We start from the raw sequence: 19,166 nt of genomic DNA, 5'->3' as shown, positions 1-19,166 counted from the left end.
ACGTATTTTGTTCTTTTTCCACATCAGTCGTTTTCGTGGACGCAAATAACGCGTGCACGATTGACGTGCTGGCTTTCGCGCGCATATTGAACCAGACACAAGGCGTTGGCATCGGCTCAAAACTAGTGGAAAATAAAAAAAAATCGCTGAACGGCTACGAGTGTGCCTTTTTTTAGCATTCATCGGTATCACGACAGTGCGATTCTGAAATGTCAAGGATAGTATGATGTAATGACGTAGAAAGAATGACGTCACGGTGACCGTATGTTGATCGGATGACGACGACAATGGCGGGACGATGACGATGGCACACACCCAGCGGCGTGAAGACGTAACCAGTGGTATACTTACCCAGTGGCATATTCCTATGGGTAATGTTAAGAAAATTCTGGTACAAGGTTTCCCGAGGACTGCTAAAAGATTACGCTGCCTTTCTTTCGCTTGGAACAGGTCAGTATAGGTGTAGTCATGCGTATCGTGCATTAAGTTCTGATCGTTGTGCGCACCGCTAATAACATTTAATTCACGTACTCTCCGTTCGCAAGGTCAGCTGGCAGCTGCTTTACGCCATGAGCACTGTGATGTTACTGAATACGTGATCAAACAAAACGATAGCAGTAACGCACGCGTAACGTTGGTTTGCCTGTCATTACGCAAATAAGGAATTCGGAGTTTGTTCTTTACGCCTGTGCATTCGCTCGTTAGGAGATCCACCGCTGTTTTCTGATCAAGCTGGTCTAACCGTATATCTGCTTGCTTCACAGCATCCCGATATTTGCTTGGCGCGTGGTCGCAGCTGAGTCTGGAAGTGTAAATACTGAATTTTGGCCGAAGCAGCTCGCGTTCAACCAGCAGCATCCCCATTAGTATGGTGGCTCGTGCAATTTTCTACAAAAACTATACCAGAGGGAACGCTGCGATCGTTCAGCCTATATGGGAATGATATTACATGGGTTTGTCTATAGTCATAGTGCTTGTGGCTTCGAAAATTCTTCTGACGTTTATGACGCCTTATATGTATAAATTTCCAAGCGCTCGTAGTTCTCTAAGGATAGCGAGGTAATTAGCATCATTATTATGGCCACTGCAGGGCGAAGGCATCTTCCAGCGATATTCCATGACCCCAGTCTTGCGCCAGCTGATCCGTTCGCAAGGTCAGCTGGCGCCAGCTGCTTTACGCCAGGAGCACCGTGATGTTGCTGAATACGCGCTCAAACTTTACGGGGGAATGGTCTTTACTTTAATGGACCACTGGTTACCTCCTTCGTCTACGCATTACATGGCCTGCCCAGCTCATTTCCTCTTAATGTCAACTAGAATTTGGCCCCCCGTTTGCTCTCTCATCCACATCGCTGTCTCCTGTGGTGAGGAAGGAGGTGAGGTGAAACCGGCGAAGCGTTATTTATTTACGTATGTATACACCCGCCGCCAGGAGAGAGTAACGGGAGCAGCTCCACTGGCAGGTTTGCTTTGAAGTGAGCTTCTAAACAGGAGTGAAAAGGACAACCAACGATAGACGGGTTTGTCCTGTGTTGCGCAACGAAAGCGGCGAGACGAAGTCGACTGTTACCGGCGCGTGGGTTTTGGGCGTAAACTTCCCTTTGGGTCGACATCGCGATTACGTGTGGGTTGCGAGTTTCTTTGTTCTGTCGTAAATGTGTGGTGCAGACTTGGCAACGGAAAGAGCTTGCTAGTTCGTCACGACGACCGCGTAACAATGTCTTCATTATTCGAGAACGGTGGAAACATCCAAGACGCGCGGTTTTTAACGCCGTACTCTTGCTAGGCTATACAAGAAGCGTTTCAGTCGCGGCGTAGTTTCTGTATAGCTCGTGTCACGCAACAAAGAGTGACGGTTCGTCCACTTCGTTTTGTCACTGTGCAGATCAGGATACCTAACCTGATACCTCCACGCGCGGCTGCGTGGATTGTGAATTGCGTTACGTGCGCCCACTGTGTTCTCGAGGACATCGAGACGAAGGAGCGCCCACCGAAGAGTTGTAACGATCGGCCGTTGGGGGACAAAGGAGCCGTCGCCGATGTAGTCTACGTCTTGAGCGTACACACACGTGCGCATGTAAGTGCCCGAATTCCGCCCGAAAGTCGGCGAATGGCCGGTTCGCCTTTTGGTCGGTCTGTTGGTGGAATGCCAGTCCATCGAGTGACAGTGTTTTATTATGACCCGCTGTCATCCCGTCCAGGTGTGGAGGCGGCGACGGACGTGGACAACTCAACGCAACGGCGTCGCAGAACTATTTCGAGCTCTCGAAGCCCTCATGTCACCTAACCGCGACAGCAGCGAGCACGAGGTCGTAGACCGAGGCCACGATTATTATCCAGTGATGATTGAATATTCATGATTATTCGAGCTCCGTACGTGACGTTCTCTTCGCCGGAAAAAAGAAAATATTAGGCCTTTCCTATCCAACGACGGCAGTGTTCCGAAATCACGTGGATGCGTCGCATCATTCCACGCCGCAAAGATAGGCCGCGATAACAGCCGAGCTGCTCAAGCTACTGGTCGCCCTGTTTCCTATGCTATCTGTGCCGTTCCGGTAGCCGAGTGGTTTAGTTGTTCAGCTCGTAATCTCAACGGCGGTGGTTCGAATCCGGGTGCCGGCAATTGCGAGTCGGCTGATGATTGGATTTAAATTGCATTAAAAATAATTGGATTTAAATTGCATTAAAAAATGCGATCCATTGAAAAAAAAAAGAGCATTAAAAAAAAAAAAAAAAGCTCGAACGACCGCTTAAGACTAGTATAGCGGAGACCTGCACGCTAGTACTGGCATACAGGTCTCCAGGCAGGTCGTGTTCCGGGCGATTTCCGAGACCCGGCTGTACACTCGGCCGCCGGAATGTGGTGGACAAGGAGAAGTTTTGTGCCATGGTGCACACTATTTCTCCTCGCTGTCCCCCGGGTATCCGAGAGGGTGGATACCTGTTGCTCTTTTGGCCCGTGCAAGGGGCGCCTTTTGCGTGAGGCGCACGTGCGTGAGGAGACCATGCGACCATCATGCGTCAGCAGACGCTCGCGCCACAGCAGCGATGTAAAAATGCACAAATGCTGTTTCAAGGTAAGAAGTCGTGAAATCGCCCCGACCTCATCACTAATCACCCCCCACCCCCACACTACACGTGAAAAGTGACCCGACCTCGTCGCTAATCACCCCCCCCCCCAACATACGCGTGAAAAGTGACCCGACCTCGTCGCTAATCGCCCCCCCCCCCCACAACACGTGAAAACTGACCTGACCTCGTCGCTAATCACCCCCCCCCCCAACATACACGTGAAAAGTGACCCGACCTCGTCGCTAATCACCCCCCCCCCCCATAACACGTGAAAACTGACCTGACCTCGTCGCTAATAACCCCCCCCCCCACAACACGTGAAAACTGACCTGACCCTCGTCGCTTAGCACCCCCCCCCCCAACATACGTGTGAAGTGACCCGACCTCGTCGCTAATCGCCCCCCCCCCCCACAACACGTGAAAAGTGACCCGACCTCGTCGCTTATCACCCCCCCCCCCAACATACACGTGAAAAGTGACCCGACCTCGTCGCTAATCACCCCCCCCCCAGAACACGTGAAAACTACCTGACCCCCCCCCCCACCCAAACTCCCCCCCCCCCCCCCCCAACCTACGCGTTTGTGAAAAATGACCCGACCTCGTCGCTAATCCCCCCCCCCCCCCTAACACGTGAAAAAGTGCCGACCTCGTCGTATCACCCCCCCCCAACAACACGTGAAAAGTGACCCGACCCGTCGCTAATCACCCCCCCCCCCCCATACACGTGAAAAGTGACCCGACCTCGTTCGTCGCTAATCACCCCCCCCCCCAAACATACACGTGAAAAGTGACCCGACCTCGTCGCTAATCACCCCCCCCCCCCAACACACGTGTGAAAACTGACCCGACCTCGTCGCTAATCACCCCCCCCCCCCCCCACAACACGTGAACTGACCCGACCTCGTCGCTAATCACCCCCCCCCCCCACATACACGTGAAAAGTGACCCGACCTCGTCGCTAATCACCCCCCCCCCCCCACAACACGTGAAAACTGACCTGACCTCGTCGCTAATCACCCCCCCCCCACATACACGTGAAAACTGACCCGACCTCGTCGCTAATCACCCCCCCCCCAACATACCGTGAAGTGACCCGACCTCGTCGCTAATCACCCCCCCCCCCCACATACAGTGAAAAGTGACCCGACCTCGTCGCTAATCACCCCCCCCAACATACAGCTGAAAAAGTGACCCTACCTCGTCGCTAATCACCCCCCCCCCCAGAACACGTGAAAAGTGACCCGACCTCGTCGCTAATCACCCCCCCCCCCCAACACGTTAAACTGACCTGACCTCCCGTCGCTAATCACCCCCCCCAACATACGGTGAAGTGACCCGACCTCGTCGCTAATCACCCCCCCCCCCCCCCCCCCCCCACAACACGTGAAAAGTGACCCGACCTCGTCGCTAATCACCCCCCCCAACATACACGTGAGTGACCCCGACCTCGTCGCTAATCACCACCCCCCCCCCCAGAACACGTGAAAACTGACCCGACCTCGTCGCTAATCGCCCCCCCCCCCCCACAACACGTGAAACTGACCCGACCTCGTCGCTAATCACACCCCCCCCCCCCCCCACGCAACGCTGAAAAGTACACCGACCCCCTCGTCGCTAACACCCCCCCCCCCCACATACCGTGAAAAGTGACCCGACCTCGTCGCTAATCACCCCCCCCCCCCAACATACACGTGAAAACTGACCCGACCTCGTCGCTAATCGCCCCCCCCCCCCCCACAACACGTGAAACTGACCTGACCTCGTCGCTAATCCCCCCCCCCCAACATACGTGTGAAGTGACCCGACCTCGTCGCTAATCACCCCCCCCCCCCACATACACGTGAAAAGTGACCCGACCTCGTCGCATTATCACCCCCCCAACATACACGTGAAAAGTGACCCGACCTCGTCGCTAATACCCCCCCACCCGACCTCGTCGCTAATCACCCCCCCCCCACAACACTACGAAAGTGACCTGACCTCGTCGCTAATCACCCCCCCCCCACACAACACGTGAAAACTGACCCTACCATCGTCGCTTATCACCCCCCCCCCCCCCGACATACGCGTGAAAAAGTGACCCGACCTCGTCTCTATCACCCCCCCCCCCCCCCCCAGAAACCCGTGAAAACTGACCTGACCTCGTCGCTAATCGCCCCCCCCCCCCCACAACACGTGAAAAACTGACCCGACCTCGTCGCTTATCACCCCCCCCCCCGACATACGCGTGAAAAGTGACCCGACCTCTTCGCTAATCGCCCCCCCCCCAGACACGTTAAACTGACCCGACCTCGTCGCTAATCACCCCCCCCCAACTACCGTGAAAAGTTGACCCACCTCGTCGCTAGTATCGCCGCCCCCCCACAACACTTGAAAAGTGACCCGACCTCGTCGCTTATCACCCCCCCCCCCCCCGACATACGCGTGAAAAGTGACCCGACCTCGTCGCTAATCGCCCCCCCCCCCCCCAGAACACGTGAAAACTGACCCGACCTCGTCGCTAATCACCCCCCCCCCCCGAAACATACACGTGAAAACTGACCCGACCTCGTCGCTAATCGCCCCCCCCCCCAACTACACGCGTGAAAACTGACCCGACCTCGTCGCTAATCACCCCCCCCCCCCCACATACACGTGAAAACTGACCCGACCTCGCGCGCTAATCACCCCCCCCCCCCCACATACGGCGGAAAAGTGAAAAGTGACCCGAACCTCGTCGCTAATCACCCCCCCCCCCCCGCCAACACCTACACGTGAAAAGTGACCCGACCTCGTCGCTAATCACCCCCCCCCCCCCAACATACACGTGAAAGTGGACCCGACCTCGTCGCTAATCAACCCCCCCCCCCCATCGTGAAAACCCGACCTACGCGTAAACCCCCCCCGACCTACGTCCGCTAATGACCCGACCTCGTCGCTAATACACGTGAAAAGTGACCGACCTCGTCGCTAATCACCCCCCCCCCAACATACGCGTGAAAAGTGACCCGACCTCGTCGCTAATCACCCCCCCCCCGACCTACGCGTGAAAAGTGACCCGACCTCGTCGCTAATCGCCCCTCCCCCCCAACATACACGTGAACAAGTGACCCGACCTCGTCGCTAACTCACCCCCCCCCCGACCTACGCGTGAAAAGTGACCCGACCTCGTCGCTAATCCCCCCCCCCCCGACCTACGCGTGAAAAGTGACCCGACCTCGTCGCTAATCACCCCCCCCCCCCCAACTACGCGTGAAAAGTGACCCGACCTCGTCGCTAATCACCCCCCCCCCCCCCCCCGACCTACGCGTGAAAAGTGACCCGACCTCGTCGCTAATCACCCCCCCACCCCCCCAACCTACACGTGAAAGTGACCGACCCTCGTCGCTAATCCCCCCCCCCCCCCAACATACACGTGAAAAGTGACCCGACCTCGTCGCTAATCACCCCCCCCCCCCCAACTACACGTGAAAAGTGACCCGACCTCGTCGCTAATCACCCCCCCCCCCAACTACACGTGAAAACTGACCCGACCTCGTCGCTAATCACCCCCCCCCCCCAACATACGCGTGAAAAGTGACCCGACCTCGTCGCTAATCACCCCCCCCCCCCAACATACGCGTGAAAAGTGACCCGACCTCGTCGCTAATCACCCCCCACCACCCCGACCTACGCGTGACAAGTGACCGTACCTCGTCGTAATCACCCCCCCCCCCCCCAACCTGGTGAAACGACCCGACCTCGTCGCTAATCACCCCCCCCCCCCCCCATCATGCGCGTGAAAACTGACCCGACCTCGTCGCTAATCACCCCCCCCCCCCCCCGACATACGCGTGAAAACTGACCCGACCTCGTCGCTAATCACCCCCCCCCCCCCCCGCCGACCCCCACGCCCTGACCGCATCGATTGAACAATGAGCTGTGTCGTTATTGCGACCTATCTTTGTGGCATGGCAAGGAACACAATGACAACTCACTCATAGGCGCTGCGGTTGGCGCAGCTCATTTTATTGCAGTTTCAAAAGTCTCCATTTGCACTTCCAAAGTACGCTTCTGTTGCCTCCTGCTGTCTTCTTGGCTTCGTACAGAAGTTGCAGGCGCGCCTGCAACACACACACACACACACACACACACACCGCCCGTTTCTTGATGGAGACTGCAGGCGCCCGGAAAATAGCACCCCTCCTGCCGCGTTACGAAACGTGGGGGAGAATGAGAACGCTGCAAGTTTGGGCCGCAGTTTTGCGCCGTTGTTCTGGCAATCATCCCGCGCACGAGCCTGCTCAACGTAGCCTGCCTGCTCTGCCAGTGCCGTTGTTACTCTGCGAACATCGTTCGGAAAGGCACGAGAGGTGACCAGGGGACGGTGTTAGGATGGTTCATCATCGTCATCATCATCATCAGCCTATATTTTTATGTCCACTGCAGGACGAAGGCCTCTCCCTGCGATCTCCAATTACCCCTGTCTTGTGCTAGCGTATTTCAACTTGCGCCTGCAAATTTCCTAACTTCATCATCCCATCTGGTTTTCTGTCTACCTCGACTGCGCTTCCCTTCTCTTGGTATCATCATTAATAAGAGAACCGTGTCATTAGCTAGTCAGAGCTTCAACATAAACATAAAACAACACAACACAACATAAAACAGACACGCATAAGGTAAGGATTTCGCCATCACTCTTCAATACTTACTGTGGATAGGCGGTACGTCACTCCAGTGGAGGGCTGAAAAACGAGATATTGAAATGCGCGACGTGGTATTTATTTTTCTTACCAAATAAGAAGCTATAGCGCAGGGACCTCTCGGGTTTCACCCCTTGAACTGCACTCGAAATGCAGAAACACTCTCGTTGGGAAATCGTCGAAACCAATATTTGGGAATGCTTAATATTTTGCACAATTCACTATTCGTTTTTACATATATTTTGAGCCCGTAATTTCCTTAACTAATCAGTCAATACGCTGCCATATTTCTTATTCGATTAATTTTATTCAACAAGATTTAACGTTTACCTGACGAGAGCATGTCCGCCTTGGTCATGCACCTGACTTGCCAATGCCCGACGTAAAGTTTTTTTTCTTAAAGAACCGCAAGGAAACACGTTGCACGAATCTCATTTTCTTACTTGGATGAGATCGCTATTTCATTGAATGCAGACTGCATATTTCTCGCACATCAGAAAATGAGCGAGCGGGAAAAAGATTAAATAAGGGTAAATGCAAGGAGGTTATCTGCACGGGAGTGTCCGGTTTGCTACCCTGCCCTGGAGAACGAAAAAAAGGAGGTTAAACAAATTACAACACATCTAGAGCAAACACAATGCCTGCACAAAATATAAAACACGGTGAAATACCGCAGAAGTTCGTCCAGGCCACTTGGAAGGAAGGAAGCGCACCACACACCGGTTCTGGCAAACGGTGGGGCGGCTATAAAGGAAAGTCGTTCCCAAAACAAAAATAGACAATTTAACAACGTCGGTACTTTAATTGCGAAGATTGAACATACCCCTTCTAGTAGCAAGGAACGTGTCTCGAAGACTCATGTCTCCATATTTGGCGACGACGACGACCACCCCAACGAGCGTAAGTGAAGTCGCGAAGCAGGAGGCAGATTGTTTTCATTCCACCAAAGGTTCGGGACGTTGAAGCAAACTTGTGAGCACCGAGATTCACGCAGCATGCTATAAAGCGTCCAAGTGACAACACGACTTGACATAGCGCGGAAGTGGATCAAAGTCATGATTCATAAGGAAGAACAGAGATATACCGAACAGTCAGTGTTGGTTGTTTAGCACTAAGGCTGCGCTCCACGGAATTGTTGATCGCAGAGACATCATGGGCCAAGTCGGAAAACTTTACGTTTCCTCTTGCTCCTACTTGCCAAAGGAAGAACGTACTTGCACGCAATATCTACCTGGCGGCAGATTGCCCAACAAGCATTCATTTCTTTCGCCTGAATCACCGAAACTCTTTCTCACTCAAAGTGCCCGGTACTACGGCGAGCTTAAGAGCGCTCACTATATGGGGCAGTCTGATTCTCAATTTAAATAATTCACATCTTTATGCAGCGTTTCAAAGAGCTGGGGAGTACGACATTCTGTCGGAGGATGTCGCGACGCTCAGTTGCATCCGAGAAAGTTCAAATCAGTCTCAATAGCGAACAAAAATAGCAAACATCGCGGTGCGCGACCTACCGTGCATTGTGCTTTGAACTTCAAGCGTCCACTAAGAGACGGTCACTCAGGTTTTGACAAAACGCCACGTACGGCCGATACTACTTCACGCTAAAGCTCACACGTGACCAGAGCAGGCGTGCTCAAGAGAAAGTTTCGCCGGCATCTACATCCGCGTACTTGGACAGGGGCCTTATTTCGGAATCATCCGCGCTTTCCCTGTATCGTCGACGGCATCGGTACAGTGCCGTGGCTACTAACAAGACCAGCGGCGATGAGAAGGGCCGGGACGCTCCAGGCTGACCCGGTAAGTGGCGCGGCCGCCGAGTGCTTCTCCTGAAGCACCGGCATTCCCGACATGTCATTCAGCATGACGTCGTTGCCTTCGTCGTTTTTCGACCGGGGGCTGGACGTGGACGAGGCCCCAGACGGCTTCGTGACGGGTTTCATCACGTGGTTGCTCTCGTCCGTCGGCGCGAATTTTGGAGTGCGAGAAGATGGCTGCGGAAGACGGCTTAAATAGGGGCGGTTGGAAGTCGGCATACCTGAAGTCATTTGCCTTGATATCGTTGGCTTAGAAGTCGACGTGCTTGAGTAAGAGGGTGTCGAAGTGCGGACATGGGGAAGCGAAGTTGTGAAAGCTTCCGGCTTACCGGTTGGCTTTCGCGTCCACATGGCGGGCTTCGTGTAGATTTCCGTGGCTTTCTTCCTCGGCTTAGTCGGCTTTGTCAGGGGATTTGATGCAGTCGTTTCGGTGATCGATACTGCTCTAGTTGCAGGGCCTTTAGTAGTGGGACCGCTTGAGAACAGTCGTGGGGACGCAGTGCTGTATGCTATTGTCCTGTTCACTGCGACATAGAGGCGGGTAGTTGGACGAGTAGCCGCTGTCCTTTGCGGTAGCCGAAGCGTTGTAGGCTTGGCGGCTTCTGTTCTCATTTGCGTGAATGCGCGCCACGTAGTAGTGCGACTTCTCGTGTACGGCGCCGCTGTGGTCGCTTTGCCCCCTGAGGGTTTTACTGACGTAACATCCGGTCCCACCGTATTGCCGTCAACGCTTGGGTAAACGCTTGGCCAAGTGCTTAGACGAAGCCAAGTGGTCGGACGAAGCCCAGCGGAAGTTGTGGGTGGTTGCCGCGTCGGTGTAGGCACTCGTGTGCCCGATACTGTCCCTGATGTAGTTCTTGAGGTACTGGCCGGGAACGCGGGGCTTGCGGTGGCCGCATGAGGTTTTCTGCTTTCGCTCGTCGTTGACGGCTTAAATTTGGCGAGCTGCTAGTAATAAGATGTGACGTAGTAGGAATGGCAGTAGTGGTAGCGTCTCTTTCACGCCAAGAAGAACTTGAACTCGCGCTGTAGGTTAAGGCCGCGGTAGGCAAGTTCGTAGTATGTGGCGACACCTTTGTCGCAGGGGGCGCATGCGTGGGAAGCGACGTTACCGGACTTGTCGTGAGGTCTACTGTGGCTGAAGGACCGGACGTTCCTCCTCGAATCCTGCTGGTCTTGGGAACGGCAAGTGACGTTGTAACTGCCGTGGACAACGATGGCGAATGGACAGCGGTTGTAGTTTGGAGATACTCTGACTGCGTCGTGGACTCATATAGCAGAGTCGTAGGCGTTGGGCTCTCGGGAGCCCGCTGGTCGGGTCCGCGTGTGGTCGGCAAGTTCTCGGTGCTCGCTGCTACGGGACCGGCTTTGATCGTGCTGCTCTCTGTCCCGTCTTCCTGGTCCACGGAAATGCCAGCATCCGTCGTCGTCGTATCCCACGTGTCACCGGAATCTGTCAAGCGCAACAGATTTAAGAATACAATGAATGCAAGAATGAAAACGAAACATGGCCCGATTGTCCGTCCCCACGCCTTGCTGTTTAACGCTTCGCAGCAAAAATCAGCCGAAGGCACATATCGCAAAGGCGCTACACGAAACGCTATTTGAGCGTAATTACTTCGAAAGCAACAGAAAGGACTCAGCTCAGCTCGCCTGTTACAAACGGAACATGGCCCGATTGTCCGTCCCCACGTTATTTAAACCAAAACCCACGGGGGCGTCCTACATAAACGAGCAGCCAACATTGATCCGGCTACTTCGCAGTATTTTCAAAAAAAAAAAAAAGCTGCTGTTACGCCCGATAGGCTAAGCATCGATTGCGATAGCAAATTAGTGGACAGCTAAGTGTCAACGTGGCGCGCATAGTGCTGCTGCTCGGGGCCACCGGGCTCCTCCACATGAAATAACAGTGCCAGTTTACGGGATCGGGTGACAGGGAGCGACTCCACACGCGAACTCTGGATAGTGTTTTACCTAGTTGCTCTGTTTATATATGTAAACTGCTCTCTTCTCTTTTTATATATCGTCGTTCTGCTTACTGCGCTAAACTCTAACACAAAGGAAAATTACACAAAAGACAATGACACACACCTGGGCAAACTGACATCGCGCACAAGTGGGTCAGTTTCTCTTAATTGTCCATCCAACTGTAACAGTACAGCGCAGTAAACAGAAAGACCTCATGCCAACCAGCCCAAGTTGAAGCCTTATTGAACGATACACGCTCATCTACGCTACTCTGTATCCAAGTGCTTTCACTCCTTTACGCCCGTCGTCTCCCCACAGCTGATAGACTGTCGTCCACGTGTCAGCAATCTACGGTAGATGTTTATAGCGAGGTAAGCAATGGTTTGTTCCCTTCGCTTCGTTTTCATTTATAGTATTACATTACCATTATCATTTATAGTATGCATTACATTATCAGCTACGCATTGGCTTCACCTCAAGACCAGATACGGCAAGTAGTCGCCTTCACCACACCACAGACCGTAGGAAAAAATGTAGGCTGTTTGCGCCGAATATAAAGCCTCGCATCGAATATAACGCCTCACAATAGCGCCACCATTTCAAATTTGGCGCCACAGAACATGCTCTTCCCCTTTCTCTTCTCGCCGGGCTTCGCGATCCTATTCTCCTCGTTCATATACGACATTTATCACGTGATGCCACCTATTTTATATCGCCTCAGAGATCACGACGCTGTGCGGCCGTGATACAGCATCGACATTATTATTGCGATAGCAATTATATGGACACTTCAACCATATTTCTGCCGTCGACGTCGCCGTCGCCATGAGGTTCCGTACAAAGTCCAAGGGCGATAAAATCGTCGCCGCGCGCCGTATGCGCAAGTGAAAGCGCGCGGGGGACGCGCGCTATCACGGAGAGCGAGCGCACGCCGGAAAGCAAACGCGACCGTCGCGCGACAGGGCGGGGGGAAGGGGGGGGGGGGGAGTGAAGGTGGGGCGACGCTCTGCTGCGGCACCAAATGCTTATCTTGCAACAGGCCGCAAGGGGAACTGGCCACTCAATCTCCCACGCGAGAGCAAGAAAGCGGGAAGGCAGCGCGGGAGGGAGGAGGGGGCGGCAGCTTATACTCTGCCAACAACTGCGTTTGTACTTTGCCCCGCTGTGGCGGTCGCCCGCACCGTCTCTTAAAAGCGATCTCCACACGACTCTGACCTTTGTATGTGCCGTGCATTCGCCGCTCAGTGTCCGTTGAAGCGATAGACCGCACGAACCTTCGCCCGTTGCGGCGGCTGCGCTTGCTGCCAGCGTTTGGCGGTCGTTGTGTGCGGTCATTCACTGTGATCTAGCTCATGTTTGCTTGTGCGCGCTGACACCACGCGTGTTAATTCAGTTAGTAAGATGATGTGCCTAAGTTTATGCAGCCGATAAAACTAATATCCCTACTCCGAATAGCTCTCTACTAATTTGCTATCGCAATTGACGCTTCGCTTTTAGGGCGAAACTGCGACATTTTTCATTGGGCTCTCTCGGCCGAAACATCGTGAAGCATGCATCAAAGGGCGCTATGTCACGTGATATCTGTGGTCCAACAGGAGGATGAAAAATAGCACGTGGGTAGAGAACTGGAGACAGGGAAGTAATGGCGCCTACGTTTGACGAAGGAAGCCGCGTACGCATTGAGGAGTTCTAGAAGTGCCTGAAACACCGTAAAAGAAGTTCGCGCGGTCTGTGCAGTGGTGAAGCCAACTTGTCGCCGCATTATGTATTGCGGTGAAGCCGAAACACCCTTCCCACAAGTCGGCACTGCAACATCTAACCGAGACAGGTTGGCCGCCACAGCGGTTCACGTAAGTGGGCGGTGCGGCCAGCCTAAATGTCCCGAAATAAGCTATATATTGTTGGGGTCATAGAAAGTGCCAAAAACTTGTCCCACTAAGATTCAATGCACGCCAAACTAACTGCGCGAAAGCGGCCGCCCTGTCTTTCGCAAATAACGTTTCGTGTAGCGCCTTTGCGATATGTGCCTTCGGCTGATTTTTGCTGTAAAACGTTATAACAGCGAAGCGTGGGGACGGACAATCGGGCCATGTTCCGTTTCTAACAGGCGAGCTGAGCCGAGTCCTTTCTGTTGCTCTCGAAGTAATTACGCTCAAATAACGTTTCGTGTAATCCCGATTTATACTAATTGTGTTTTGATTTCCCACTCCTGCATGGGCCTGTCATGGCCTGCAGTATTGTGAAATAAATAAATAAGTAAATAAATAAATAAATATATAACTGCGTCACAGAGGCTGGTGCAGGCAGCATGCCCCAAGGCTAAATTGCTTGAAATGCAGCGTACTCTGCCAAACCCGAAGAACAGAGTTTGTCCGAGATACGCAGGAAAAGCAGCACGCCGAATTCGCAGCCGGTCGTGCTCGCTTCGGTGGCGTGTCTGGCCTATGTCTAGCGTGTCACTGGTTTGTCGCTAGGCAACGCAAGACAAACAACTCGCAAAGCATAACTTCTTTAATACGCAAAGCGCTTTCGTTTTAGTGGGGACGAATTAACAAAAAAACTATTGTCTGTTAACTTCATTTCATTTTTTTTCGATGCTCGCGTCATCAAACCGTAATTCAGCATCAAAAACAGATCTCGCATTTCTATCAACTGCATGGGTTGGAGCATCCATAGCGGACAAGATTGATGTATGAATTTAGCGAGGAATTAGGGTCATTTCGTTCTATTTCCGCCATGACGTATGCCATGACGAACAACCAAAGAAACGCAATAAAGAGAAGCACACCTTCAGACTGCCGCTTCACCTCGGTACTTGAAAACGAGTGCGCTTATGTATCAGCCTCATCACGAAGACGGCCAGCTATTTGCTCGACTTGCAATGAATCGACGATTTTGATAGACACCTGGACAGACATATAGTCGGCATTCCCGATGAGATGTCTGGCCGAGATAACTGCTCCCGCGAAGCTTCCGTTGAATATTGTTTTCTTGAATGCTTTTCTTTTTTATGAGTGCACCACTGTGGCTGCAGGCTTGCGCATACGTCACCGTTCTGTTTCATGCATTGTTTTGGAGCAAGCTTTAGCTGGGGGCTTTCTCTGATGTCGGCTACTGAAATGCGTGTAAAATTGAAAAACCGCTTTTATGAGAAATCCGCTGAACCGATTCTAATCAAGTTTGTTGCATTTAATAGAGAGACAATTCACAGGAACTGCAACAAAGAGAACTTTGAAATGGCATGGAATTTTTGACAAGAATTGCAGGAATTCGGTAAACTTGAAAAAAAAAAAAGAAATACATACGAAGTTTGCAAATCCGTAATTCAGCATCAAGGACACATATCGCATTTCTATCAACTGCATGGGTTGGAGCATCCATAGCGGACAAAATTGATGTATGAATTTACCACTTATGTGAGTTCGTTACAATGCTTGGAGGGTTTTACAAATGTCATATTCACAAATTAGTGGTAAATTTTAGGGTGGCGTGTGATAAATCATTTTTGGCGCTTCAGATGCAGTATTAGTTGCAGCTTGCAGAAATGCGATACCGTTTTAGTTGATGAGGTGCAGAGTGGTACACTTCACGTTTTGTTTCCTGCAAGCTTGCAATTTTTTTGAAGTTCTGTAAAAAAGGTTAACTGAATAAAAAATTCGCTTTCTGAAATCCCTACACTTTAAGCTTTTCTGTTATATTCAACATAATTCGTTAAAGTCAGTGCAATGGTTGCTCATAAAAGTGATTGCCGATTATTTGTCATGTATTTGCCATTTTAGCCCCCGAGATAAAGCTTCACCTTAGGATCGAGTTAGAATAATATATTCGTTGCTAGGATGTTTGTAAGGCAGCTTGGGAAGGAAGAAGAGGAAGGAAAGGCAGTTAAGGCAAGGATGTTAATCAGAATAGCCGCTGCAGTGAAGGCAGACCGGCTTATCGTCGGGCCTTCACCATTGGGCCGGATACCGAAAGCGCCGAAACGTGGCTGGAGGAAGTGGAGCAGTAGGGCTAATCCAAGGTCGACTTACGGAAGAGACTTGTGGGATACATTGCACTTGCCAATTCTTCGCGGACAACAGCCTGAATCAAAAAGATGTTTGCTCGAGAATCCTCGGTAGAGCAGACGAAAGACTTGCAAGATGGCGATGCCACCCCGATTTCGCGACGCCCAGTCCACACAAGGCTATCAGCTGTGGACGGCTGGAGGGACGAATAAGCGTCTTCGCATGACGATGTCGTATATCAATGTTCACAGAACTGCGATGTACTGAGTATGTTTCTGGTAGCGGGTTACCGATTTGTAAGCTTCGTGCTGCAGTTCTTCGAAACTTATCATATTTCGTTAAATCAAAATTTTGCTTCCAGCAGGCACTAGAATTTACCTTGTTTTCTAAAATGCAATAAATTTCATTCAAATCGTTCGTCCTACAAGAGCATTTCTGCGTTTTACATGCATTAGAATAAGGGAATCTGAGTTGCCCCCAAGTTAAGATTCCTCTCAAGATCGTGCTTCCGCTCCACAGCTGCGTTGACCCATAGTTTACTTACTTGGCGTCATGTTCTGCGACCGACTCTCGAGAAAGTGTCTCGGGCCGCGACGACTGTGGTCTTATGGAAGGCACATAAATATACCGGGTGTTCAAAATATTAGGCTTCGCGAATTTTTTTTTAATCGCCTGTGGCAGGTAGCATAATTCGTATCGTTGAGCTGGGTTATTCGAAGAGGCGGACATTATTAGCCCAAGAAATCGAAGCACATGTTCAATTAACTAACAAAAATTAACTAGTGAACTTCTTAGTTGATTACTTTACGACGCATATTGCAATTTACGAATTGTAGCAGGTGAGTTTGCAAGACGCATCCACTTGAAATGAGTTTCCAGGATGACACCAGTTTCGAGATATTAACAGCGAAGCTGTTTAAGCCAGCCGTAATTTGTGGTTCGTATCAAGAAACTACCATCATCAGCAATGAAGAAAGAAATCAAATAAAATAAACTTTCTTGCGAAGGTGGGATTCGAACCCGCGTACCCACGGTCCCAAGGCGAGCGTCGTGACCACTAAAAAAACACTAGGCTATACAGCCACGCTTGCAGAACATGCATTTATGCGAACCATATGGTTGCGCTCGAGCGTCGTCGTTTTCGTCCACAGCTGGCGCGTTCGCACGCGCTCGTTCCAATGCTCTGCGAGGGGAAGAGGTTTTGCGCGCTATGCACGAGAGAGACATAAAGAGAATGAGAGCAAGAGAGACACGCATTCACGGAGCGGGTCTGCTGGAACGCGTTGTGGGCATTGCAACGCGGTGGAACGCGGTGTCGGCATTTCGGCCAGCTTCGCTGTGTCTTGAGCTTTGCGCGGCCAAGTGCAAGCTTTCGGCTTTTTTTTTTCTTTTTGCCAAAGTGTGGGACGAAATACATAGGCGTTCCAGTTACTTTAGTGCTTCAATGTATACAAAAGCATTTTGGTAAAGAAGTAACTGGAACAACAGTAAATTTTTACGGCGAGTTTGATGGCACATATCTCCAAACTGGTGTCATTCTGGAAGTTCATTCCAAGTGGATACGCCTGACAAGCTCACCGGCTACAATTCGTAAATGGCAATATGTGTCGTAAGGTAATTAACTAAGAAATTAATGAGTGAATGTATGCTGATAACTTGAATATGTGTTCCGATTTCTGGTGCTACTAATGTCCGCCTCATCGAATAACCCAGCTCAATGATAAGAATTGTGCTACCTGCCACAGGCGATTTCTAAAAATCCCGTAAAGGTTAATTTTGAACACCCTTAATATATATATATTTCTATCAAAATACCAACACTTGCGAAATCAACAGTTGAAAAAACGAAAAAAAAAAAACGACGACAGTAGTTGGAGAGTGCCATGCTTGGCGAACACACAAAGCTAGAGCAGACATTTTCTACCTTCCCTACGTTCACACTGACGTTGCACACAATCGCGAATGAGGAAAAGCATATAATCATTTTTTTGTCTACGCCCGCTTCATTCAGTCGTGAGTGTGGATATTTCCTGCAGTAATAATTGGTCAGTCAGAGTCCCGTTACGATTAACTAAGGCTTGAAGTAATAACATTCAGTCGCACTTCGGAGTGAATAACAGGGTGAACTAGGTGCTCAAAAGAAACGGTATTTTTAAAAGAAAACAAAGATAAAACGATGTCTGCGTTCGGCAAAACGTGAATCCCAAACAGATTTCATGCATTCTTACTGCTTTTTGTTTTATCGCGTGGGTGGGACGGGAGGTGAGGGAAAGAGAGATTGGACTACTTTTTTTTACGGTTATTTTAAGTGCTTAACTTAGTCTGCTGCACTCCTGAAATTTTTGCTGAATACATTCCGTTCCAAGTTGTTTACTAGTTTGAACAGGGTGATTGTGCGACTTAAGTTACTGTAAAATTACATATTTTCATTATTATTCATTACAAGTGTTGTTTTTTCCCACCTCTATCAGAAATTTACCAACGATGCGCTGTTTCAAGTACTTATACGTAAAATACGCCGGAAGCGCCCGTTTCGCACATGCGCCCAATATTAACATTTCCAAAACTTCAGAATTCTGAAAGTTATCAACCACCCATTCCAAAGCGCCAGCATGCTTCACCGCAATACTTTGCGTATGCTTCACCGCGTAACATTGCTGTATTGAAGCGAAGGTGACTTTCGGGAACCGGCATTGTGCAAGGCGCCGTGCTTGTTTCAATGAAAAGCACAGCACCGAACAGCAAGAAACTTGCAGCGAACATCGAAGTAGCTAGGCCTAGCTTTGCCGCGGTGGTGGCTACAGCTGCGAGCGGATCTGCGTGCGAGAGCGCCAGTTCGAGGCGGCGAGATAATCAAAATGGCGGCGGTGGTTAATGCCGTTTCGGACCTGCGGTTATAAGGGAAAAATTCCTGAAAATCTGACGGCGAAGGCTTTCTTGCGCCCATATCTAAATTGACCCAATTTTCGGTGAAAGTGGGGTGGGCTCTTCCGCGGTATTTTACGGTAAGTGAATACATCTTTTCGCCCCATTACTTTTGCGTTTTACGGTAGTAGTTTTATCGGCCGTATAACCTTGTAAACAAAGGCATACTAACTAACAAGCATGGTGTCACGCGCGCACAAGCAAACATGAACGCATTTCACTTGATGACCGCGGAAACTCGCTGTCAAAACGCAGTAGTGAGTAAGCGCGGCAGCAGCAGCGAGCGAACTGACCTTCGTCCCGCCGCTCGCATCAACGCGAACTAAGCCGCGAAAACACAGCGCATGGAGGAAGGACTCTGCCCCCGCCACAGATGGCTTGCAAGTTACTGCAGCCCGGGCGGGAGCCCGCGGCGTAGTACGCGACCTGCACTCTCCCTACTCTCCCCCCGGAGCATTGCGGCCCTGGCGGTCGCGCGTGCAGTAAAACCCCCCCCTCCCCCTCCCGCTCCCTCCCTTTCCTCCAGAGCGTTGCACGCGACTGGAAGACGGGTACTTCCTTCGCGCTTCGTTCGCTTGCGTGCGGGAGACTGAGCAGCGATCGCCCTCGCACGTTTTCACTCGCACATGAAGCATACGGCGCGTGGCGACGATTTTATTGCCCGTGGACTTTATACGGAATCTTACGGCGACGGCAGAAGTGCACCTGGAGTGTTCATATAA

The 19,166-nt window shown here is 51.3% G+C and overlaps 1 protein-coding gene across 3 annotated transcripts in view; it reads right to left on the bottom strand.

Moving 5' to 3' along the window:
• Positions 1 to 7,822: 7,822 nt before the first annotated feature.
• The window catches only part of LOC119434119 (mucin-5AC-like), a 57,338-nt gene continuing 45,994 nt past the window's right edge, over positions 7,823 to 19,166 (bottom strand). The window contains exon 3 of one of the 3 annotated variants that reach the window (XM_037701438.2): positions 7,823 to 11,000. In XM_037701438.2, the coding sequence (XP_037557366.1) occupies positions 10,303 to 11,000 (698 nt within the window). In that variant the 3' untranslated portion in view covers positions 7,823 to 10,302. The remainder of the gene's footprint in view (positions 11,001 to 19,166) is intronic. The other 2 variants (XM_049658465.1, XM_037701439.2) reach the window with 2 other exon arrangements.

This window comes from Dermacentor silvarum, chromosome 11 (genome assembly GCF_013339745.2).
Source record: "Dermacentor silvarum isolate Dsil-2018 chromosome 11, BIME_Dsil_1.4, whole genome shotgun sequence".
Lineage (NCBI taxonomy): Eukaryota > Metazoa > Arthropoda > Arachnida > Ixodida > Ixodidae > Dermacentor > Dermacentor silvarum.
The sequence above is the reverse complement of the archived record's forward strand: the minus strand, read 5'-3'. Positions and strand labels throughout refer to the sequence as shown.